Source organism: Crassostrea angulata, chromosome 10 (assembly GCF_025612915.1).
Source record: "Crassostrea angulata isolate pt1a10 chromosome 10, ASM2561291v2, whole genome shotgun sequence".
In the NCBI taxonomy this organism is placed as follows: Eukaryota; Metazoa; Mollusca; class Bivalvia; order Ostreida; family Ostreidae; genus Magallana; species Magallana angulata.
The window spans coordinates 46,094,146-46,120,742 of record NC_069120.1 but is presented as its reverse complement, the minus strand read 5'-3'; the positions used below and the strand labels follow the sequence as shown (position 1 = coordinate 46,120,742).

At 32.7% G+C, this 26,597-nt stretch overlaps 1 protein-coding gene across 3 annotated transcripts; it reads left to right on the top strand.

Annotated features, from left to right (window-relative positions):
* Positions 1-4: 4 nt before the first annotated feature.
* On the top strand, positions 5-26,118 carry LOC128164809 (target of EGR1 protein 1-like). 3 transcript variants are annotated; one of them, XM_052828823.1, is made up of 7 exons: positions 5-87; positions 376-493; positions 1,606-1,646; positions 1,943-2,270; positions 2,831-3,093; positions 4,015-4,201; positions 24,502-26,118. In XM_052828823.1, the coding sequence occupies exons 2-7, from the start codon at positions 377-379 to the stop codon at positions 24,997-24,999; spliced, it is 1,434 nt and encodes a 477-aa protein (XP_052684783.1). In that variant the 5' UTR covers positions 5-87; position 376; the 3' UTR covers positions 25,000-26,118. The 3 variants fall into 3 exon arrangements, with proteins under 3 accessions (XP_052684783.1, XP_052684785.1, XP_052684784.1); XM_052828824.1 differs by lacking the exon at positions 5-87 and having other exon boundaries at positions 414-493; positions 1,606-1,656; XM_052828825.1 differs by lacking the exons at positions 5-87; positions 1,606-1,646 and having other exon boundaries at positions 374-493.
* The last annotated feature ends 479 nt before the right edge of the window (positions 26,119-26,597 follow it).

Genomic DNA, 26,597 nt, shown 5'->3' with positions numbered 1-26,597 from the left:
TGTATTCCAGCATGGTAAACTGGTTCGTCATTATAATGTTAACTGGTGGTGTTGAATCTGAAGTGGGTAATCTGACTAGTTGATAAGGTAAAAGCTTGTATTTGCTGATAATTTTGACTGACGCACATATTTATTTGTGTAGAATTATATATAATACAATAATGTACATTAATTAAAATCAGAAAATGAAATGTATTGGAAGTTTGAGAGGAAAGAATATTCTAAAAGGGCAACACTCTCCTCTGTCTCCAGCTCCATGTAAAATTCCATCAGTTCATTTTCTTCACCGGTCACCTTCAGCAGATCATTTTAAATTTGTAAAAGAGTGGTTCTGTTGTAGAGAATTTTTTACATCATTTTCTTATAATGTTACAGAATGTCGGTCAGGTTCGAGTCCATCCCAGTTCTGGATGTAAACATAAACAACATCCAAGTCCTTTGGCCATCATTAATGAAAGCTGTGGAATCAGCAACATTTATAGCAATAGATACAGTAAGTTAAAATAATCATATCTATAATCTGTCCCGAGTTTTTGCTTCCACCACTTTTTGCTTGATATTTCAATAATAGTAAATTCCTTTGTGCTCAATTAACTACGTTCATCCACTAATATGAAAAATGTCCATATTATCTGTTTTGAAACGCCCCCTTTACCGCACCAGGTTTCAATACACATCCCAAAATTGAAAGTCTACGGAGATTTTGCATTGCATCAGCCATTATTAAGCCCGGATGATAACGTTAAAATATTGCGCGATGTATTCCAAATGGAGAAAAGATGTAAACATTTCCCATTATAAATCTCTGTAAGAAAATTGTTTTCATTCCTGTGAAATTTTATGAGTCAAAAGGGATAAATGTTCAATAAAGATATCTTGGATATATTCCCTTTCATCAATTTCAATTGTATTTCTTTCACATGTATGTGTATTTTTATTAAAAATCATCAAAAATTGATGGAAGCAATAACTTGGGACAGACTTTAGGTGCTTAAATCTTAATAATTAAACTTATTTTAGTTTCACGATTACCATTATTCTCTCACAAAGAAGTGGCTGTGTTTTAAGCTCTGATACTGGGACATATATAAGTCCATGTGGAGACAAAGTCAGGGGAACTATAAAGGTATACCCTTGGCCTCAGCATATAGTTAATATGGTTTGGACAAACCGCCCAAATGGGTTAAAATGGTCCTTTTGGATCATGATATCCTAATAGGAATATTTTTTAGAGTGTCAGAAAATTATGATTTGATTACTTGTTATATGGGATATATGTAAGAAAGAGAAATGAGAAATTCATCCCAAGGCCCTCCCTTTTAGGACTTTTCCCTGGACCCACAGGCTCAGTGGGTGCAGATCAAAGCTCTAATAGGCCCCGGGCCCTCAAGTTGGCCTGGGAAACCTTGTCTCATGGATGTACATATCAAACAAGTTATTCACCATGTGAGATTGATCTAAGAAGTTTTGATATACTGAGTCAATTTTGGTGATTGATCCCAACCCATTAAAGTATTTTTAAAGTTACTTGAAAAAAAATTCCCAGAAATAATAATTGGTGATTAAATTGAGTAATTATTTTTCTGCCTTTATTTTTCTGATAAGGAATTAAGTGGAATTGGTACCAGAAAGACACTAATGGCCAAGTGAGTGAAAGTGTGTATGTAATATTCGATCTTGTTGTTTTATATTAAAGGCACAAAGTAGATCAAATTTTGAATAGCAGAGTATGAATTTTAATGTGTTAAAGTACGTACTGTTTGACTTAATTTCTTCAATTCACTAGCTCTTCTATCATATATGTGTTTTTTTTTGTTATTTTATTTAATGAAGTGAATTTTACTCATGAATAAATAAAACCATGCATGTCTTAATAATATGAAGAATGATGTATAATGACTTTATGAAGAAACACAACATAACAAAGCCATATTATTTATAGATCAGTAGAGGATCGATACAAAGGAACTGCAGAAAATGCTAAAACTCGATCAGTAGTCTCCCTTGGTCTGTCCTGTTTCAAGCTGACACATGTCGACGTGAAGCCCAGGACACAAACTGGAAACATGTCAGACGATTCGTTCCTCGAGGCCAGCCCTTCCTCGAGCTGCCATACGTGGAACTTCTTAGTCCAGACGTATAACATCATGGCTCTGTGTCAGGAAGAGTATGTCGTGGAGCCGTCCTCCCTCAAGTTCCTGGTCGAGCATGGCTTCGACTTCAACAAGCAATACTCCTGTGGAGTAGGCTACTATAGAGGCAATGACAAGGTAGGCAACTCAATCTAATTCATGAAAGATAGTCTAGAATATAGAGTTGTCCCTCTTTGGATTTTGAGTGACAAGCTTACAATATCAGCTGATCTGTTATGCTATTTTTTTTGGTTAATTCTTTTGTAAGTAGTGGAGGCTTGATCAAAACAGTTGATTTTATGCAACCAAATAAATCTATGTTAGATAATTATTATTTTAACACATTTTTGTCGGTGAAAATAAAATGTTTTGACATGCATATTGCCATGCACCGGTAGTAGATAATTTTATAAAATGATTTCAGCTTTATCCTGAAAAATGATCTTTATGTTACATGTACTTGTAATTTCTCTTTTTTCTCAATATTGTAATGTGTTTATTTTAATTTTCAGTTAATTTAATGTGAATATATTAGATAAGAAAACTTTGCTTTTTCGACAAAATTATCTTCCATCTTTAACTATTTTGTGACAAAATCTTGTCTTTTAATTATTGTATTAAGCATTGATTTGATAAAGAAAAGTAAATAAAAAGAGACACTCACATGAAAGACTTGTTTTATTTGTCTGTCATTACAGCCAAACCCTACATCCAGTAGCATGTGTCTGAGGTCTTTCTTCACAGTATTGGTGAAGTCTCGGAAGCCGGTGGTGTTCCACAACGCCCTCACGGACCTAGTGTATCTGTACCAGAACTTCTACGCCAGTCTCCCTCCAACCATGTCCTCCTTTATCGCGGATCTGACGGAGATTTTCGAGGGTGGCGTGTACGACACCAAGTACATCACAGACTATGTCCATCGAATGCCCGCCTCATACCTGGAATATGTGTTCAGAAAGAGGTAAGTTTGATATCTGAGAAATAGAAAAAGGATTTGTTGAGAAATAGGTAAGATTTATACCTGTGGAATAATAGAGAGATGTGCCATATTAAAAATGATGATTTTTCTTGCTTAATTTTTTTTTTTATTGAAATTTTAAACATGAAATTGGTATCCTTTTTACAGTCAAAAATATCATTTGTAAAAAAATTCTTGAAATTATGTTCAACCATAAAGAAGATAAACTGATATAGTACAATTTTGTCAGTGGAGAGGTTAGATTCCTGGATAAAATTGAGTACTCAAGTACTGTATTGCAAAGGCAGGTGAGTAATCAGTTACTAAGTATTGACCGATTTGACAACCCTGGGTGTAGGAGAGGAAATCTCACACTGATGTCTTACACCTGTAATAGAATGAAAATACCTTGACACCTGGATGTTTTGTTCTGTTTGTGTTAAGAATAATGGTCTTGAACCTGCTTACTCAACAATTTCTGGTCAATCAAAATGTTTAGTCTTGAGAATGCAGAGCAGAATAATTAATGCTATATTAAAATACCGTGTATAATGCTGCTATACCTTATTTTGATATTTCAAAATTATTTGTCAATAACAAGGTGATTATCTGATGCCTAATACAAATTTTCACAGTCAAATTATGTCTGTAAAATAAAGGTCATATTCCAGCCATTCTGAAGTTTAACAATTTTCATAAGAAGTATTTTTCAAAACTTTGTTTTCTTTGATAAACACTCTAAAAGAACACACAAGATCAACAATTTGAAAATTACCACATAATTCTGAACAATTATTATTGTTCAGAAAACATAAAATGTTTAAATTCATTTGTTTTTTGAAATGCCAGTTAAATATGTGTATACATTCAATGAATGCATTTCTCAAAATTCCTTGCTGTAATGACCTGAAATTCTGTTCTTAGTCAGAGAGATAACACACAGAGACAGAGCACAGAGAGGTCGTCTGTGACCATCAACATCCTGCCCTACCCCCCGAGCGAGACGGTCAACCACTGTCGGTGTGGCCTCCCCCCGGACAGCCTACAGGACAAGGACCCGGACCAGGACACCTTCCAGGCCATCAAAGACCACATCTGTCAGGGATTCGCCGTAAGTTACCTCTTTAAATCTTAATCTGTTACATTTGGCTAAATTGATGACATTGCTTAATGTCATTACATATCTGTATAAAAACAGGAACATTCAAAAGTTTGGTAATTCATATCCATATGGCAACTTGTAAATTCAATTTTTTCGCCAAAGATGTATTCGCAACATATAAAGTTTTGGAACATTCAAAAGTTTGGTAATTCATATCCATGGCAACTTTTAAATTCAATTTTTTTGCCAAATATGTATCCGCAACATATAAAGTTTTAGTTGCAAGCGCATGCTGCAATTGTTTTGGTTACGGTAAATGTCACTTTAATACCTTGCCCCTTTCTCTGATAAATTTAGGAGAAAGAGCCCTATATTTTTTCTCTTGTGTAGATAGATGTGACAGAACCTGAGGAGCTATTGTCTCGCATTATCACCGGTGTGAGATCGGTTTGTCCAGTGTGAGACAGCAGTGTGAGATTTTTCTGTCTTACACTGTGTATTACTACGCCGCTTTAAAACGTAAACAAACGTTGTCTGCTGTAGGGAAATGCAAAATCATTGATAGAGATTATTCACTAAGAAATTGTTTTGCTTAGTTAATTACAATTTATTATATTTTTATTAATAAAACTGTTGGGTGCTCTTATTTTGACTTGCACTATTTGAAGCACGCGGAGGGATAAACCGAAAGTAATCTTTTGAACGTCATGACAGAAAGTTGTCAGACATGGTTTTTTAATGTAAAATAATGCAAGAAAAATAATCATTCATTGTATACTCGTGTGAGATAGTGAAATTCCACCTCGGGGCCAAGATTCACGGTCTAGGACTCGGCAAAGCCTCGTCCTAGACCGTGAATCTTGTCCCCTCGGTGGAATTTCACTATCCCACACTCGTAATAATGAATGATTCTATTAGTCTCATTTTTACTTTTTTTGTTCATTGTCTATGAGTGCTGAGAAAGCTTTAGGGTCAAAACAAGAAGGTATATGGGTGAAAGACAAGAATTAACTACAAACCTAGCAAAATCAATTTGAAAATGCAGACTGTTGATTGGTTTTCAATGATATATATGTGTGGACTGTAGTTGATATTCTTTAAAAAAAACCCACCAACAATCCATATATATCAATTGAATATACCGTATTTTTCGGGGCATAGGCCGGTATTTTTTTCCTCCGATGAGCGAGCCTTGGCCTATCCCCCGGGATCGTCTATTCTTAGACTCAAAGTTAAAAAAATTTAACAGTAAAATATAAAATCCACTGTTTTTATCCGTTGTACTGTTGTAGCAATTTATTATGAGGGTTGTTTTTTTTTCATCCGTTTGAACTATTGTTCGATAGTTGTCCCTTTGATAATTTTTGTAATGACATCGTGAGTAATAAAATGTACAGTACTGTACAAGGTATTTCTTTACAATCCCAATCAAAAGAATTTTTTTCCCACGTTCGTGTATGAACCCTGGAAACTATTACTGCGTAGTAAAAAAGAAAACGAAACCGGGTAGAATGTAATATGACAGAATTTTGGTGAATTCTTCATGTCTGCGTTCGTAGAAATCACTGGTCTTGGTTGTAGAATAAATCAAATGCTATGTGTTTTTACAATTAATTTTCTGTTGGATGAAATAACGGTATTCTGGTGTCGTGTGTATATACAAAGGTGTGAAACCCGTGACTAAAACACAGCCTGGGTGCACGTAGCCTAGTGAACACCGTTACACTTCATTGCATTCATTGTGTTTTTAACATTACAACTTCTCTACATAACGACAAGTCACTATTTAATTAATTAATGGAAAGAACACAAATGTTTGGTATTTCGTTTTCTCATTCATAGCGATTATGGGGGATAACTCTATTTGAATATGAAACCACGTGTTGAGCTAATGGACGCCATACCCCGTATTTACAAGTAGCTTTCAAAGTATAACTTGATTAAATGAGATTTAGCAATAAGGTATTGATAAAATATAAAAGGTTTGGTAAAATATTATACTTAGTTCTACCAGACAGAACCACGGAGGTTGGCGTTGCAATTAAATTTACACTATGTAAAATTACGATACACAATGATACACCGATGAATGCGGAAGAGACCAAACAGCCACAAAACACAGATTAATTTTTAAAAATTGCTTGAAATATATATGTTAAGCAAATTTAATAACTTTACTCTTTTGACTTTCTACATCGATATTCTGAAAGTATATACTTAATACGGTGACTTTCTTAATCAGCGGTCATACTTTCACTAGAGTAATCATCGATTGAAAATCGGCTTATCCCCCAATTAGGCTAGTCTAAGGATTTTTCTTGAATTTTGTCTAAAAATTAGCAATTCGGCCTATGCCCCACATCGACATATGCCCTGAAAAATACGGTATATACATTCTCCAGTGTCCTTTTTGTGATAACACTATGAAGCAAATTTGTAAAATATAATTCAATATGTTTATCAATGACGTAATGTTGGGGCGCAAGAAGAATTTGAATATAATTACTATGATATGAAATGAAAACGTAAAAATTTCAATATGTAGTACCTAATCATACAATTCCCGTAATATATATAAGTAATAAGGAATCAATCTTTGGAATCAATAGATTTCATGGTGGCTTAATTTTTGAGGAATTCATGGGTACCTAGCATCCACAAATTAACATCCTCCACGAATTATTGAATAGGAATTATAATGTTGATTTCCTTTTATAAGTATGAGAATACATGAAATTATGTCCCAACGAACATGGAAAATTTAAGCAATCCACGAAAATTGACCCCCACGAATTTTAATGATTCCACAGTATTATAAGTGATTTTTTCAGTCCATGTGTGATCAAATCTATCATAAAGGCCTTTGGGCTTTATTGGATTTAATCACGCTCCAGCTGTGATGATCATCACATTATATTCAAAGAATGATTCCTTAATCCTTTAGTAATTAATTGTAACACCTACAACTATACATGTAACAGGTTTCTCGCGCACTGCTAATGAAAAATTGTTGTACGTTAGACGTACAACAAACAGACATTGAACTCTATCCACTGTCGGCATTTAACTGGTTCATCCTGAAAAATTAACGTACAGCTTTTAGAAGATGAACTATTATTTCATGTACAGATAAGATTCGTAGTAACCATTGGCTGTTAATACTTGAAATTTATTATGAATGTAAAGGTTAGTTGTTTGTAGACTAAAAATATACATGTAGGATGAGCTCTTAACTTTTAAATTTCTTCAGACAGACATTAATCTTTTGGATCATAAAGATATTTATTTGGGTCATATGAGAATGTTTTTTGAAAATATTTGTTGCTATAATAGTGATCTTTTGGGTCATAAAAATATTTATTTGTGTCATATGAAAATGATTTTTGAAAATATTTGTTGCTATAATAGTGATGTTTATCCAGGGTTCCCCATGATATATGCTATCACTTTCTCTTTGAATAACTTTAGAATATACATATGTATATCTAACAAAAATATTCAATGCATTTTCAATAGTGTACTCTGTATACAGTGTGAATTTTAACTCAGCAAATTTCACAAGCATTCATAATTTTTTTTTATAAATTGAGCTTTGGTTATAAAAGCACAACAAATTGATATGAGGCTCTATTAAATTCTGCTGACATTTTATGGCTTATACAGTATTTCAATCTTACAACAGAATTTCAAAATCTGTTTCAAATCAGTGAATACCCAGTCTTTAGATTTTACTTAAAAGATTATCTATCAGTATAAACTGGATTTTTATGCCAGGCAGATTTTATTTTGGTTATTAAATAACACCTATAATAAATTTATAACTAATAAGTGAAAATAATACACTTGTATTTTAAGAACCAATGGGTCAAACTTGAAGTTTCTCTAGTCATAAACAGGAGTCTTCTGCTAGATACATTTGCATGGGCTAGAATCATCAGATAAATGTCCTAAAAAGTCTGTAGTTTTAATAAGTATTCATCATAAAATGATCTGTTTTATCATGATGGTAAATAGTAGATTAAGAATTACATGTAAATTCAAAATGGTGTTCATTCCTAGTCTTGAACACAGATGTGGAGTCTGAGAAATTTGATTTTGGAAGCTGAAAGTGGATATTATATTAAAATAAAATAAACTCTTTTACTCGTGTATTTTATTGAGAACAAGGAAATTGATTTTATATGGACTAGTTTGTGGTTATTTTTCTTATAATATATAGCTGTTTTGTTCACTAATACACAGGTGTGATACCTGAATGAAATTACTTATATACCTACACCCACACCAGCTCTCACACGCTAATGAAAACTTATTTATTATGAGGGCACTGAATTTAATCAGTCTGTATCAGTCAGATTCACCCCCTGAAAAACAAACAGCTTAAGGTTGATAATAATTATTAATGTATTAGCAGTGCAAGAGAGGTTGATATACATATAGAAACAATTATTGGTTGTTAATTAGTTTCCTGTTATGAGAGCTAGTGCAGGTTAGTGTGTTGTTGAACTAACATTTGAAATGAACTTTTTAACTGGGTTTTCCGAAGGAAAAATCCGGTTATTAAAATGGTGAAAATGGCGGGCTGAGGGCGGCTGCCAAAAGGGTACCCTCATTGTACGGATAACTCCTCCTACAGTTTTCAAGATAGGAATTTGTTCTTTTGCAGAACAATTGTACATATATCAGAGGTGTGCATATTGCTAGGATTTTGATTTCTGATAATTTATGAAAAAAATACCAGCTTTTGAACTTAGTCATTTTTTTGGCAAAATATTGCATATAGGGTACCCTCATTGTACGGATAACTCCTCCTACAGTTTTTAAGGTAGGAAGTTGTTCTTTTGCAGATCAATTGTACATATATCAGAGGTGTGCATATTGCTAGGATTTTGATTTCTGATAATTTATGAAAAAAATACTAGCTTTTGAACTTAGTCATTTTTTGGCAAAATATTGCGTATGAGTACCCTCATTGTACAGATAACTCCTCCTACACTTTTCAAGGTAGGAAGTTGTTCTTTAGCAGATCAATTGTACATATATCAGAGGTGTGCATATTGCTAGGATTTTGATTTCTGATAATTTATGAAAAAAATACCAGCTTTTGAACTTAGTCATATTTTGGCAAAATATTGCATATAGGGTACCCTCATTGTATGGATAACTCCTCCTACAGTTTTCAAGGTAGGAAGTTTGAACTGAAGTTTGAATTGAAAAGCTGGAACTTTTGCAGATCAATTGTACATATATCAAAGGTGTGCATATTGCTAGGATTTTGATTTCCGATAATTTATGAAAAAAATACCAGCTTTTTAACTTAGTCATTCTTTGGCAAAATATTGCATATAGGATACACCATTTCACTGGATATGGGTTAACATGGATTATGGATACAGTTCACATAAAAGAAAACCCGGTTTGCTGTCACATTGACAGCTTTTTACTTGTTTACAGGATACCTCATTTATATCCTTTTTTTTTTTGTGTGTCACAAAATTTTTGAATTTTTTTTAAATATTGACCAGCTAGGAATACTATCTAGAGAATATTCCTTCTATTTCAATTAATCACTTCTGATTTGTTGATTGATAACGTAAATAACTCTTCGCGATTCCAAAACAAGGTGACCTCATAATAGACAGTCAGTCAAGGCAAGTAAACAACGGATGCGCAATGCAACGGTTTGCTATCATAACGGATATAAGAATTTGCAAATTACTGTGAAGTAAAATCAGGTAGAACATCTGTATGTTAATTCTTATGGTGGAATATCACAAGTGACCGTTTGATGCTGAGGATATTTTGGAAATGAATTTTGCACAAAATTGAAATCGTGAATTCTTTGTTGAGCTGAGAAAATTACTACGATCTGTTTTCAATTACTTTCTTAAATTTTGGTTTGTTTATTCATATAACAAAACAAATGTTGACTGTGTTTTCGGGCAACATTGATTATATTAGACCCCTTGGAACGAAAATATTGCCCTCTGCTTTCGCGTCGGGCAATATTTCATCCCTCGGTGGCTAATAGAATCAATGTTGCTCTCAACCCCAGTCAATATTTGTATAATGTTATTTTTTATATCTTCAGATTGCTTTTAACCTACTTATAAAGGTTGTCAAAATATTTATTTGGGGCAGGCCAAATTTCAAAAATCCATATGTCAATTTTGATATCAGTTTAAAAATTAAATAGAGACATCAACTAAGACTTACCAGTAAATTATATTATAAACTTGTTTTGATAAGATAACAAATACGCAGAAAGATACATCGCAAGGGTGAAAATTATTTTGAGAAAGCATCAAGTGTTTAGGAAAATCTCGGTTTTTAAATAGTTTGATGATGAAATTGATGTGACCAAGGGCATATGTATGATACAGCATTTACAACAAGTGATGTAATATTTTTTTACACATCGTACTCTATATGAACCTGGGATTGCTGTGAATACATATTCATTACATATTTGAATCAAAAAGTGGTACAAATGTGAGAGACTTTCTTGCTTACTCTTGGTTATTATGGAGAACAACTGGTCCACAGTTCAACAAGACTCACTTAATGATGAAAAAAAGAAAAAATTCAATAACTAATTTCTTGTATGAATGACGGGACGTGAGATTCTGCATGTTCTGTCTTGATAATTGCAATATAATTGTAGTGTTAATTGGCTTTTATTGAAACATGTCTGTATTTTTTTACTATTGACATTCATTCCTCTCAACGGGTGTGTTTTTCTGAATGAAGTTACCTGTACCGCCTACCACTTTCTCTCACTCTACAGGTAAACAATTGTTTATATCGCCAGTTGCATCTATCCAATGACTGCACCACAGGAGAGTCCCTGAAAAACAAACAGCTCAATATGAACTGTACTAGAGGGAAGTTTTATTGGCTCATTATAACTTATTACAATATTAACATGGTAGGTTAGTATGTTAATAGAACGACGTAGGATGAACTTTATGATTCGATCTTATGTGGGGTTATTTTGAACTTCTTCATTTTGTCAATAATCTTTAATTTGGACTTTCAAAATAATATTTATTTGGGTCATGTAGGGATGATTGTGAAAATATTTGTATTGTTGACGTGAAAAGAGATGACTGTTGTAATGTTCTATTTTCAAATCATTGAGTCTACCCAGTGTGGGGTTCACACAGGTAAAAAAAAATTATAAGGTATGTAAAACAAGATTTAGCTCACAACATCAAGACTTGTACTTTTTAAGACACTATGTTAAAAAATGCCAATTTTAATATTTTGTTGAATTGCTAGTATCAATTGAATTGGTTGAGTATCATCATAGCTCATTAGTTAAAGTATAGGGATTGTGAATCGCAGACCACGAGTTTGAATCCACCAGGACGTTTTGTTCATATTTTTTTACTTAAATTTTTGTAATAATAATTTTTAATTCAACATTGCACGTTTCACCTATTCTTATACTTCGATCATCCCATCTTTCATAATGAGGTTATTTTCAACTGATTTGAGGGATTATTTTGAGGTGTAGTGAGCCACCTTAGGCTGTTTAAAATTGATTTTACCTTTAACGTCACATGAAAATTTAAAACCTACGAGGGACTGAGGAAAAAAAATAAACAAACAAAACTTTCAAACAAGTGTGTATTTATTGAAAGTCACCAATTCAGTTATCAATACATCAACACTCTCATATGATACATACGGTAGGATTCAGTCCATGTTAATTTTTCCATTTTCAAAGCAAATACTTTTGTGTAATTTATGTTTATATCCTTTCTGTGGGTACATCATGAAGTGGAGTGACTTGCAAGCACATCAAGTGGTACATCCAATGGATTTACATCAGCATAGCAACCGAAGGGAAAACTTTTTCTTTTCAGGGAAAATGTTGTGCAACACATGTGATTCACAGATTATCAACAATCAAAATAATGATATTATTTCATACATTTTCATAATGACACATTTTAAAATTTAACATATCAGAGTTGTGTTGTAAGATTCACTGTACCTACTTCTAAGAACTCAAGACAGGGTTCTTGAAATAACTGCCACCCTACAAGTGTATTCCACTTCTCTCTGTTCTTGCACTTTAGCTGGGCCACCTGTTAGTTTCTTCCTATTATATATTGTGAATGAATTATTATTCCTGGACATGTTATTAAAAATATAGATACATTTCAAATGAAAGGGATTTGCAGTCATTATTGTGTCAGAACTCTTATCTAAATCAGTAAATTATGCTGACTTAATGCATAGCTTCACTTCAAGGTATTACATCCATAATTATTATATTTAAAACCAGATATTGGTAGTTCGAACACTAAAATCTTAGTATGATTTTATAAGGTCGTTCACCTTTGAAATTAAACAAAAGTGAAAAAGGACCAAATTTATCACATCTTGAAGCTTACATTGAAGTCTAAGGAGAAAGGTATAATTTTTTAAAGTCTTTTTATATCTTTTCAGTACAGTGGTGGTAAGAAATTGCTTAAGCTTTCCCCTTCTTCAAAAAATGCAAAAATAACTTAACCATACACATTTTGAGTTTTTGTTAGATAAGATGGGTAGTCATTTTAGTTGTTGATGGACCACTTTAATAAATATATACAGCAAACCTCGTTTTTGCCTTTTTGGGCGAAAGTTGGTTCAGCATGGGTCAGGCTCTGTGACTTGACAACCGCCATGAAACGATCTCGAAATAAGAATTTTACTGCCAACTTCAATCATGTGTTTGTCTGATCCATTATTGTTCATTCTTTAATGTGTTTTTTTACTTTGATAGTTGCGTAGACTCTCATTTTCTTCGTATTGTGAAAACTGAATACCTCAATGTTGTCTTTGAGCATGTTTTTCTCTCATACAGGATGTAAAATTCAGTCGCAAAATGAAAATTAACCCAAACTGGAACGACTTTTTAAAATCCGGATTTGTTTGTTTTTTCAAAACAACAATTTTTTGCCAAAACCTACGTGCGCGGGTTACGTTAAACGTAGAATTAATTTTGAACAGCCTTAAGGAGGCTGTGTAGTCAACAAATAACCATCAGACCTACCTTAAATTTCTATATACAGTAAAACACGGTTACAGCGAACACGCTTATAATGAATTGACGCTTACAGCGAAGTGAATTTCATTCCCCAAGTCTCTATTTCATGTTGTAAACTTGACGGATATAACGAATTACGCTTATAACGAAGTTAAATTGGCCGTCCCTGGGACTTCGTTATAAGCGTGTTTTACTGTATGATTTTTTAGCCATGAGGTATTATTGGTTTTTGGAGGCATTAAAATGATATTTATGTTTAGAAAACATGATGACATTGGGTTGAAGCCAAACTTTGCTATATCAGAGATTTCACTATATCTGTGTTTGTACTAATCAAGTTTAACTGTATATAAAGATTAGAGAGGGCTACATTAGTTAATTTGAAATGTTTCAGCACTATATGGTAATGATAGTACTTGTACAGGTAATTGCATTAATGTCGATTGTAGAACTGTTAATTAGCCTGTACCGAGATACGTGTTTACCTATACTGCTTACATTCATTCACTGGAACAGGTGTGTTTTTCTGAATGAAACAATTGTTTCCACCTACAACTTTCTAACACACTAATTATTGATGAATACATGTAATTGTTTATCATGATATGCCGTATTCCAATGTCTGTATCAAACACATTCACCCAGAAAAACAGCCAGTCATATAAGAATAATGATGTATATTACATCAACTGATTTACTACACAATGACCTGCAATAACGGTTAGAGACAACTATTGGTTGTTAGTATCTTGCTATGACAGTACAGGTTAGTGGGTTATTGGGTTGTTGAACTAATATTTAGATGAACTTTCTAGTAAATAGATATTTTGATATTTTGAATTTCTAAGTTTTGTGTTTTTTTTGTTCTTCTGGGTTGTCAAAATATTTATTTCGCACATGTGTAAATGATTTATATAATTGTTTGCTTGTTTAGTTTATGTTTAAATTTACATAAAAAATAATATAAAATGGCTTGAATTTTAATATTACAATATAAAAGAATATGATCTCTTTTGTTGAACTGTAAATCTCCAAATTTTACTGTAATATTTAAACCTTGGAGGAAGTGAAATTTTGAATATAGGTGTTGTTAATTTGTATTTTTATCTGAAGGAAATATCCGTGTTGAAATGGTGAAAATGGCGACAGGAACCCTTATGGTAGAGATAACTCCTCCTACAGATTGGAAGTTTTTGTTTTGCAGATAAATTGTACATATATCAGAAATGTGCATAAAGTACCCAATTTCTTTGAATAGAGAGTGTTTATCAATTCAGGATTGACAAATATATATTATGGATACTTCTCACACAGAAGAAAACCCAGTTTGCTGTCACATGGACTGCTTTCCTCTTGTTTGAAGTTGTTGCAGGTGGCTATTCATATTAACGGTACTGATACCCTTAATAAAAATTATCAAGTTATCAAAGGAGTGCTTGCAAAGTATTACTATTAGGTTCTAAACAAGGAGTGTAAAGATGAATTGCCTCGTGGAATATAACATATTTATTACTTATATTACCACAAAGGTCATGAGACAATCGCAAAAAAACACCTGAGGCATGTTCAACAGAGTGAGCACTCGCCAAACTTTGTGTTACGGGTATAAGGAAATTTGGCGAGCACACACTGTTGAACATGCCTCTGATACTATGACTGTTCTTTTAACTTGCCTCTGATACTATGACTGTTCTTTTCTACATATGCAAATGTGTGTTTTAATTCCAAAATTGCCAAATTTCATTTTTGCGATTTTATTTCTTGTGATATCTTAACCATTAAGCTCGTTTCACAATTGGTGCACAAGCACTTTACAACACTTTGCAATGTGTTTTAATTCCAAAATTGCCAATTTAATTTTTGCGATATTAGTTTTTGTGATATCTTAACCGTTAAGCCCCTTTAACAATTGGTGCATGAGCACTTTACGAGACTTTGTGATCAGAATTTTTTGGCTTTGCATGAGCTATTGCATACGTTGCACAAGCTAAAGCTCTCGCGTTCGTTGCATGCGTTTTTGTGGTCGCATCAAGTCTTCTCAAAATTTTGGACATGCACACTATTTAGACACGACCGAATGCTATCCAAATTATTGCAAAGCAATGCACAAACATCGGTACGAATGTTTTACCACATTTTGTGTACGGCAAGATCAATGCTTGATGTTTAAAGATAAATTGCAGCTGTTTGTGCATGTGTTATGCGACCATGAGACTGTTGCTCAACATGCCTCATGTAATCTTGCAACGTTTCACTATCATTGCAAGATTTATCGGTCTCAGTTTCCATGCTTTGCCACTTGTATATACTGGATACAGGATTATTTTCGCCCTGTGTTATTTTCACTTCTACTTGCGGTTCTGCTTCATATTGAATTAGCCCCAACAATATTGCGGTAAAAGAGAGATAATATGAAACATTGGAATTTTCCTAGTCTCCATGCACCGCTTACTGACAAAAAGTGAAAAATGAGCCAAAGTAAAATTAGGATGAATCGTTCCTTTATACAGTATACACTGTATAAGCATATCTGTTTCAAGCTGCAATTGACCTTGATTTTGGCTATTGCTTTTTTCATCTTCTTGGGCTGTATCTTCTCTTGCATTCATCTATTTCTTGGAAACGGCCCCATATAAATGCCCCGACTTGTATGAGCATTTGTATGATGAAACGCATAATCGGACGAGTGTTGCTCATCCAATTAAATTGGTGCAAGTTCAATCATCAGATCATCTGCTCCTTCATGCACACATATCGCATTATCTTACAACACTCGCTGTCATTGTATAACAGTTACATATAGATGCAAGATATATTGCGGGATACAATGCGTTTACATTGCACAGTAATTCGGTCTGAATCATGCGAGTTACATTTGAGTACTTTTTATATGCGACTATTTTAGCAACAGTTTACAAACCAAATATATTTTTTGGGGGTCGCATGAATATTTTGTCGTTTCTGCTCATGCACCAATTGTGTAAGTGGCTTAACACATTCAGAACACAAACTCATTTTCAGGGAAAAATATATATTTTATGGATCGTTAGAGTATCATATATCTGAAGCAGTATTGGGTTGTTCAAAAAGGATATACCGTATATCCGTTTTTTTTTATTTGCGTGTCACAAAATTTGCGAAAATGGGGAAAATCTGAAACATTTTTAATTTGCGTCCGTCATTATTTGCAATTTAAAGAGTTCCTTATAGAAAACGATACAAGATATAATTTCTGCCTATTCTATAATTTGCGATCTAAAAGAGGTCACGAAGAAAGTGAAAATTAGATTACCGCGAAAATTACCGGATATACGGTATGTCCTTAATTTTTTTATATGAATTTATTTGCATTTTTTACAAAAAATTTTACGAGAAATTTTAGAGATGTAACAAATTTTCAAACTTGAACCACAACCGATCAATATTAAACTGATCTCGACTTGAATGATAGAAATTTTAAATATATAACAATTTCACCCAAAAACTAGGATGTTTGGTTATAATGTGGTTTGTAAATTAGGAGAACAATTAAAAATTCAATTAATTTCTTGTCTGCACATGAAGAAATATTGCTGATTTTCAATTTTTTGCAATTTAGATAGGGATCTGTTTGTTTCTAATCGGGATCGGCCAAATTTTAAAAATTAGCAATATTTCTGAAATTTCGTCAATTTGATTCAATTTCTTTTTAAAAAGTGATTGCCTTATATTTCTTCTCCATAAGACATGTCTCTTTAAAAGATTTTATCCGTAGGTTTGAAAAATATGAACAAAAGATGTTTTTTATTTTCATAAATAATTTTGTATTAAAAAATTTAAGGTATTCCGACCCATATTAGGACCAAATTTTTCCAACCATGAATATCCATTATGTATTTAATACTTTGACATTTATTTAAAGCATTTAAGAGTAGAAAAAGAATGACCCAGAGAAATTTTCAAAAATATCCTTAACTAAGCAGTAATTATTTAATGAAGATTGCATTAAGGTCTATGCAGACAAGTACATTTTATGAAATAAAAGAGTAATTACTAGGAATATCAAAAAATGCTTTGATTAAAAGATGTATTTTATCATTAGGAATACAAAAACTATTGAAAATAAATTTAATACTGTGTAGATTTTTTTAGAATCAATTTTTATAGAATAAATGCAAAGGTGGACAACTCTTCAAAAAAAGGAAAAGGTCATTAATTAGGACACATTCCACTCTTACATATTGACAATTTAATAGGAGAATTATGCCCAAGTAAACTGAGTATTTGGCCCATACATATCTGTTATGCACCCAGATTCATTGAATCTGAGGCTATTATGGATCGGATACCTTAAAACATCTTGTTGTCATTACTGGTCAAGGTTTATTAGATAATTATAATTTGCATTTATTCACATCAATTTTTAAACTCTACAGTGCATTACTTGCAACCAAAACAGATTTTCCACCTTTTTATAATAAATACAAAAAAAAATCATATAAAAATATTAAGGGCAAATATCCAACTTTTAACTACGCCATCTTACTTGAGAAATAATACTCTAACGGTCCATATAATAAAATTTTGGTGTAGCATTCCACCTTAAAGATTACTTAATGCATGAATTATAAAAACCTATATAATAAATAAAAGAATTATGTATGAATATGTTTGTAAGATGCTATGCTTCTGTGCATCATATATACATGTACTGTAATTTGATTTTTAACAATTTTACATTTTAACTTCTTCTTAAAAACTACAAGGCTAATTGTTACCATTTTTGGTGTGAGGCATCTCTATGGTAAGAGAAATCAAAATTATGAAATTCATGGCTCTACCACCCCTGGGGCGCCACAGGTGGGGCCAAATATGCAAGAAAAAGCCAAATTTTCAAAAATCTTCTTCTCTACTCATTTGAGGAAAAAACTGGTTGCATGGTTATAATGTCCATGAAGCCCTCTACCAAAATTGTGAAATTCATTGCCCCTGGGTCAGGGGTTCAGGCTCTAGGGTGGGGCCAATATGGCCATATAGTAAAAATGTATTAAATCTTAAAAAGTCCCACACATGTGGGCAAAAAACTGAATACATGGTTATGATGTCCACTAAATCCTCTACCTGGGTCAGGGGTAGATTCCTTATTTTTTTTTTAAGTACTTGATTCTTCAATTCAAACTTTAAGCATCAAATTGCAAGAATTTAAAATCGCAAAGCCAAATTTTTATTATGCTTTCATTTAGTTTACATCTATCTGAAAATTAAAAGCAGGATTTGTAAAATCTGTGAGATGTGCTTTTAGCAATTTTAAGCAGATTTTAATTCCTCACGTTTAATCAGGAATATACATTATTTCATTCCTTACTGGGCTCATATAATCAATGTTGCCGTCAACTCTAGTCGATTGTTACCATAATATCTTATACATGAACATTGCATGCATTTTTTCTGGTACTTATAGCTCGATCATCTAGATGGATGCAATGTGGCATTTTACAATTCATTGAATTTTTGATTGCATGTCTGTCATCATAAGTACCAAAATTTTACCATTGAAAAAGAGATGTGTAAAACTCTCCTTATTCAAAATATACATATACTACAAATTTCTATCTTTTATTCAAGTAAACATTTAAAGATGGAGGTATAACTTTGATTTTACATTGTTAACTCATTGAGACTATATGTCAGAGGAGCTTATGCTACTATAGATTCCTTATTTTACGAGAGTACTTAATTCCGCAATCGAGTCATTTTTCATCAAATCGCGAGAATATTAAATCGTGAAAGTCGAATTTTTATAATTCTTTCATGTAGTTTACATATGTCCAAAAAATTAAAGCAAGATTTTAGAATTCGCAAGATGGGTTTCTCGCAATTTTACGCAGATATCAATTCCTCACGTTTGAATAGGAATCTACAGTATATCCTTCAGCGTCCAGTTAAAGTTTTTAGAAAGGTTGGAAGTTCCAAGTTACATGTAATACTTGTCCTAGCTTCACCAAACTTGCTTGAATGGTGCATGTTGGGATACTGAAAGATTCTGGAGGAGGTTAGAGGTTTTGGAGCAGGTGCCCTTAGCCATATCTAAATGATCACTAATCCAGTTCTTTACTACTGGTATTTTACATTTTACATCAACTTGCTACTCTGGTAGCTTTCGAGTTCACAAGGTCAAAAGTCAAGAATCAAACTTCTTTGGATGCAGAAACATATTGTAAATGTAATGTCTTTAGAACCTTTTCTTGTTGGCTCTGTATTTCGTGAAATAGTAATAAAAACTTTTCAGTAGGAGGCACTCATATTTTTAAATCTCTTCTTGAATTTTTTCATTATCAGCAATACTTTGAATGTGCTGTTATGAATTTGTTAGATGAAACTTCCTCTTATTGCATTGTTTACAGGATTTAATTCTTGTGCACTTATTTTGATTTAGATTTTAATCCGAATTAATGATCATCAATACAAGGTCATACAAGGGATATATTAGAAAATTTCCTGTTTTGATCCAGATGACACAAGTGTTCAAGGAATATTACGCAAGCAGATCACAAGTGTTTTGTGCAAAATGAAGGTTCTGTAGTGCAATGAGAGTGTACGAAGGGGATAGATGTATGTAATCTAGTACTGACACTTTTAGATTCATCAATGAATGATAAAATGATTAAATTTTACATTACCTAGTACATGTTAACTAGTAATTCATTATGTGAGCTTTCAAAAACTAGTTGGTGATCGATTAACTATCAATCATCGACACCTTTTTGAGTCATTAAAGTAATAAATTACTTGATCAAGGGTTTATATATACTGGTACTTATAATCTATTGCATGTATGTTAATTAAGGGAATTGTCCGTCTTACTTTCATTGTTTTTGGAAGTGGAATACTCTTACAGTGCTATATTTGGACCTTTGCTGTGTATTTCAAGATATACTGTGAATTTCAAAGGAATACCAAATGTATGCATGCACTGCTTATACCACAGACATGAAAGTACAGGAGAAAGACGGTGCATGTGCATATTTCATGAAACTGTTTTTGCATTGAGCCGGATTTGTAAAGGTTATCTTAACAGGTTCAGTTTTGAATAATTAACAGGTTCTTTTTCTAATCTTGTCTACATGTGACAAGGCAATAGAATTGAACTAGATGTTCAATGCATACCAACTTATATTGCCTGATACAGTCTATACATATATATAATTATATATATATATGGCTTGAATGTCATTATCCTGCTTAACGAAAATAAACCCAAAATAACAACAAAGATACTCTCACCAATAATAGTCGAAAATGGAAATTTGTCTTTGCCGATCTTGGCACTGGGTCAGTTGGACAATAGATCTAGTTCTATAACGAAACCAGTCACCTATTTCTGGCTCAAACCCATTTGAACTTAACATTTCTTTGTAAGTTCATGTAATTAACCTTCATGGGATTTCATCAAGAATTAATTGGCTTTGTGCTTATTTTGAAAAAAGAAGAAATGGTATTGTATCCAAAAATAGCATGCATTTAGGAATAGAGTTGTGACTTTTGGAAAATGTTGATTGACATGCATTATTGCAGATTTCATGCATACAACAATAGAAAAAACCACATACTTAAAAAAGCAATCAACGCAAATGAGTTTGGACAAAGATAATGCACATGAAAAAGAATACAAATTCACTAATTGAAATAAAGTCAGTTTCCATTAGAATAAAAATAACACATTTTCAAGGGTTTTGGCCATTACTGAGAAATCGTAAATTGATGTGTGATTTGATAAATGTTGCATGTACTATTGACGACCTAATGGATAAAATATGAAGACATCTTATCCATGTTTTTATTTTGAATGGGGACAAATAATAAATTTAATATTATACTGTATAAAATAAAATGATGATGGCTTCATTGTTTGTTAAGACTAACAAGGTAGAATACTGATAGTTGTTATAATAACCTATCCATGAGACTAAAGTGTTCCAATAAAGTCACATTTATCAACTAAATTACTGGGTTACAGCAGTGTTATGTTTCTCAATGGGACTAGAAGTTTATAACTGGGTTTCATCTCTCGACCACTTGTAACGGTCTGATATTAAGAAGCTCACTAATATCGGTCTGTCACAAGTAAAATTTTTGACTGCTGGAACCAAGGAATGACATACAGCAATGTTTTAACAGTGGATATAGTACTGATATCCTCCAAAATCCAACTGTCTCAGGTAATTCATCAATGAAATTCAATGTTAGTGTTGTAAGTGTGATATATGCCTCAAACACTTCTGTATGAAAAAATATCGGACAGTTCTCAGCCCTAACAGGCCTCGAAACTCTGGTTTTTTTTTCATACAGAAATGATTTTGGTATATATATTCATAACATACTCAGTGACCTTGCTACAGCTGTCATCTGGATAATATTGATGAATAATCCCTAATTTTATGATTCATCCAAGTTTTAGATATACCCCAGCCCCTCATAATACCAAATATGTTATCTAAATAGATACTGGTACATTATATAAATAGTGCCTGTTTGGGAGGGTAACAGTTGAAATTGACACCCCGAGAAAACCATTGTCAACCGACGCGAAGCGGAGGTTGACAATGGTTTTCGAGGGGTGTCAATTTCAACTGTTATCCTCCCAAACAGGCACTATTTATTTTGTTATACTGAATGTCTTTTTTAAAATTTTTAAGAAAATTTTACTGCTTTTATATAGGAATAACGTGAATTCTACAGCGAACCGTACGCGCATAATTTTCGCGCATGTAACATTTTTTAATGTTACCCGTTGCCAAGTGCGTTGCTAACGCTGAGGGTAATAGTAAATATTATTAACTGCGTCTTAACCAATCAGATTTCGGTATTTAACATGAAAGTATAACAAATTTGCATAATAGTTATATAATACACTGTAGTTCATATACACTGCAATAACAGCATGTAAATACCGGTAGATGTGTACAGATAGAATCTTGATTCTGTACTGTAAGAGTCGAACACCTGGTTCAGGGCTTCCTTTATTGACTTGTGTGGTTACTGATTGTTTGACTAATTGGATGGCCCATATCACTTCTACAGACAATTCAATAATACAGTTGTTGGTTGCCAGGATTGGACATAAATACGCTGCTACATTTGATTTGATTCCTCCATCAATATTCTTGTCACTGCGGTCAATATGTGGTGACAGGGATTAAGATGTAGAGGGAGGTTTACCTACATCCTGCATTAGTCCTTGATCCTCATATAATGCGTCATTGATTTGTATGTATCGGACTTCACAAAAGTCTTGTTAACCTCACTGAAGATCAGCATTTCTTGGTATCATGCAGTCATCATTTAACTTTTTTTCTTTTTATAGTATTCTTGAACCCAAATTTTACATGAGTACTTAATTCTGTGATTCAACTGTTTTGCATCAAATCTGAACACCAAATTTTTATCATAGTAAATGTACCTGGTAGTTCACATCTGTCTGAAAAATAAAAGCGGTAGTTTTAAATCTGCAAAATGCACTTCTCACGATTTATTTATGTGAATTAAAAAAATTTGTTATTTATTGGAAGCTTAATTACAATTACATAAGGATCTTTAAAAAACTTTTCAAGAGGATGTTTTGGTAATACATCCTTCAACTTATAGATGAATAATTACCCAATTATCATCCAGGTTAATTGTTATTTCCATTTGTTATTGAATTGAAGACTCCCCACATTCCTACGTACATGTAGGAGTCATCAACAGAGTACAGGAAAAACAGGAAAAGGGGGTGTATGTTTGTGTACCGGTAGATTTTTCAAACAAATAAAAATCTTTTAATAACCATGCCATACCAGTAGGATGAAAATTTTTGACCTTATAGATATATATTGCATGAATTAAAAATAGGCAAAACAATAACTATAAAATGTTACTATAGACAGTAATTGTGGATGCAGGGGTTAGTTAGATGTAACCATTAAACAAAGGTTTTCATAAAATTATTGCAATTTGAAAAAAAGTATTCATTGTAGTGTCATCATGATATTTTGAAACTGCAAAATATTGAATCTGGTTTCAAAATATTATGCAGTAATATTCTGAACTCAGGTTTCAATTTTTCAAAATATTATGGCTGCGATACAATGCGGACAGACAAAAGAAGATCCTCAAGATTCTAGAATGAACTGTTTTGAAATTTTCATTTCTGCTTATAAATTTCATCATTCTATTGTGTATTCTTTTTTTTCGGTAACAGAAATTGCATAACAGTACATGCTATATAGCATTTTAAAAATGTAGTAACTTAATAGCTTTCATACTTATACAGCATGCGAGTATTATAGTCTCAGCTGGAAACTTACCACAATCATATATATCATGGTATTTAATATAATCGTGTGCGACATTTAAAATTTGATAAAATGAGACAAAACAAGAGTTCTTTGCGGGAGTAACTGAGCGGAGTAACTGAGCGGAGTAACTGAGCATTTAAAAAAAAAAATCAAAGAATCTGACAAATTCCCACTGGTTGTTTATCACAATTGTAAAGTAATGAGGGAATTTTTCTATAGCCTTGTCCATTCGTTACAAAGGAAAACCAGTAAGCACTGGCTGGTGGACTTGGCTGTACAACGCTGATGTACACTTTGTCATTATCTGTGCTAGGGATATTTCTGTCAGTACTGGGCTATTTATAAGCTGTGTTAATTGTACCCAGTAGCTGTGTAGTTATCTCCGGGTATTTCTGCACCTGACTGGGTTCAGAAGCTAAATAACTAGAGGCAAATGATTGTGTGACGAGTGGGGTGCTTTCTGGTTATAACTTGTAGTCCTTCAAGAATATACTGGCTAGAATTGTCAATTAATTCTTGAACTATCGTACATGTATTTAAAACAAAATAAGACTGCAAGAAGATGAGTACTATAGCTTAATAGTATGCCGTAGTATTGAGCCTGGTGACTCACTTCTGAGGTTTTGGTTGTGAATGAAATAAATTCATTTGATGCTTGTAATAGGATAATGCAATTGTATGACAAAACCACGATGTATAGCTCATGTTATAGAAAAGTATTATTGGTGTAATTGAAAATTGTTACATTAAAGATTAAAACAACAGAGAAATAGAGTGCTAAAGTGTAGTTGGCTTCCTCGATTATGATACAAATCAAACATGCATGATAAAATATTTTATATATTAAAGAATATAGAAATAGGATCTTATAACTTTAAGTTTGATTTAATCAAATTTTAAAAACTAGGAAGCTTCGGTATTCATTTGAGTTTAATTACATGATTTTGTTTCAGGGACATGGTTGGTGTTCTAGTGGGAACAGATGTAACAAGTCACATGACATAGACCTGATTCTAGACGTGGACCACCTGGTGCAAACACGAAAAAGTCGCAAACGAAAGCGGAGGAACCGTAACCAAAATCAGGAGGATGGAGACAGTGATGAGAGCCAAGAACCAACCAACAAACAGTACACAAAGGACCAGTTTGAAGAATTCTTGTCAAAGAGGCTCGGCGATAGAGAGATCTGCAAGGCAGGTTGCCATAGAGCAGGTTTTGATTCTTTCATGACGGGATTCTCGTTTGCAGTGTACATTTCCAAATATGGAAGTTACAATGGCAGCTTTTGTCTGGACGACTGTGGTATGGAAGCTTTCAAGAACAATGTATACTTAAGTGGAAAAGACATGCCCTTGTCTATTGTGAAAAGTACTTTTTCCAAAACTTCTAAAAATCATAAAGAGAAGATCAAGAAGATATCTGAGCATGTAGACAATTCTGAGAAATTATAACATAAGTATACAGGCTCCATACATCTCTTTTAGAATCATGAGGTCATCAATTTGATGTTGATAAATTTCCTGTGATAAGTACGAGGTTTTTGTTGGGTTACCGGTAGTCTTCCCCCACAGGCAGGAAATGTCATATCTCTCTCTCTCCTACACAGTACTACAATAGCAAACCATATCTGCAGATCTCCTTCATAGGATCAGTACATCAAACAATCTCAGCTACAGATTTAGATGAGTACAAGCACATAGTTTTACTGTCTACATGTAGGCACATATTGGTACATATGTAATTAATTAAAAAAAATTGTTTGGACTTTGACCCGATGCTTTATTTGTAAAGATGGTTCTGCTTTGCTATTCAAATTGTCAACCCACACGTCGGAAATGATAAAAACATCCACATGTTAAAGCTTTTTATAGGTCATTTATAAGATTGATAAATAAAAAACATGTACACTGTACATGTACCTATCAGCTTCTATATGGCTTTGATATCCAAATATGTACCTGAATATGAATTTATCATAACAACCATATTTTTATGTTGATTCATAAACACTCCCACTCCTAGAAAGGAAACGTGTGAGGCCAAAATATATGTAAAATTATTGTTTGTTTGGAATTGCCTCCTACCTCATTCAAATACTCAATCAAATACTCTCGCTGATAGAATTTTATGAGCAAAAAATAAAGAATTTTACTATATTTTTCTTTGGACAATGTTTACAAATAAATTAAATTAAATTAAATAAATTTGTCAAAATAGCATTTAATTTCCCCTGTTTATGGACATTTTTGTTTTTTACCAATTTTAATAAGCTACATATATAAACTTTTAGTTTGAAAAAAAAAAAATCCCTCCCTCCTGGGTCTGGAAACTCCCAGGTGGCAATTCCAAATAAACATTTTTTTGAAGGATGGCCTGATGATAAAATATTTTTTTTAGGTATATAACAATTAATGCCATATTTTGTAAATGCCATGTGAAAGCGTACCATTTAAAGTTTTCTTTTCTGTATTGCTAAGCTAATTTTTTACAGAAGAATGCTGATTCAGACTATATAATACATGTACATAAATTATATATAGACAATGTTTTTTATATTAAATGTCGAATTTATTTGAGTTTTAAAAAATTTATGTTGATATCATTTGAATTGGTGCTTATAGTTTTATTTTTAAAAAAGTCCTAATCCTACCAAAATGATTGTTGTGTATTTTATTGTTTGGGCCATATTAAAAATATGTGTACCCTTTCTAGACCAACTGAAGAAAAAGTATCAGACTTAATATATTTTAAGATATATTTTCCATTAAATATCTGTGCAACTATGGAAAAAAACCCTCGCAATTTCCATACTTTCTGGGAAGTTAAGAAAGAGCTATCAAACAATTTTTAAAGGTGGTCTTAAGAATGTCATCTTGTTCGAGTCCCCAGTGATATAGTTAGTTTTGACTTTTATACCAATCCTTTAGTACATAAGCTAGTTTATACTAATCTGTTTGTCCTAGCATTTGGACATATCCAGTCCTTGGTCACTCCAGGTAAATAACACCTGTTTTGAATAGACTCGGCCTATTTTTTCAGTAGCCTTATA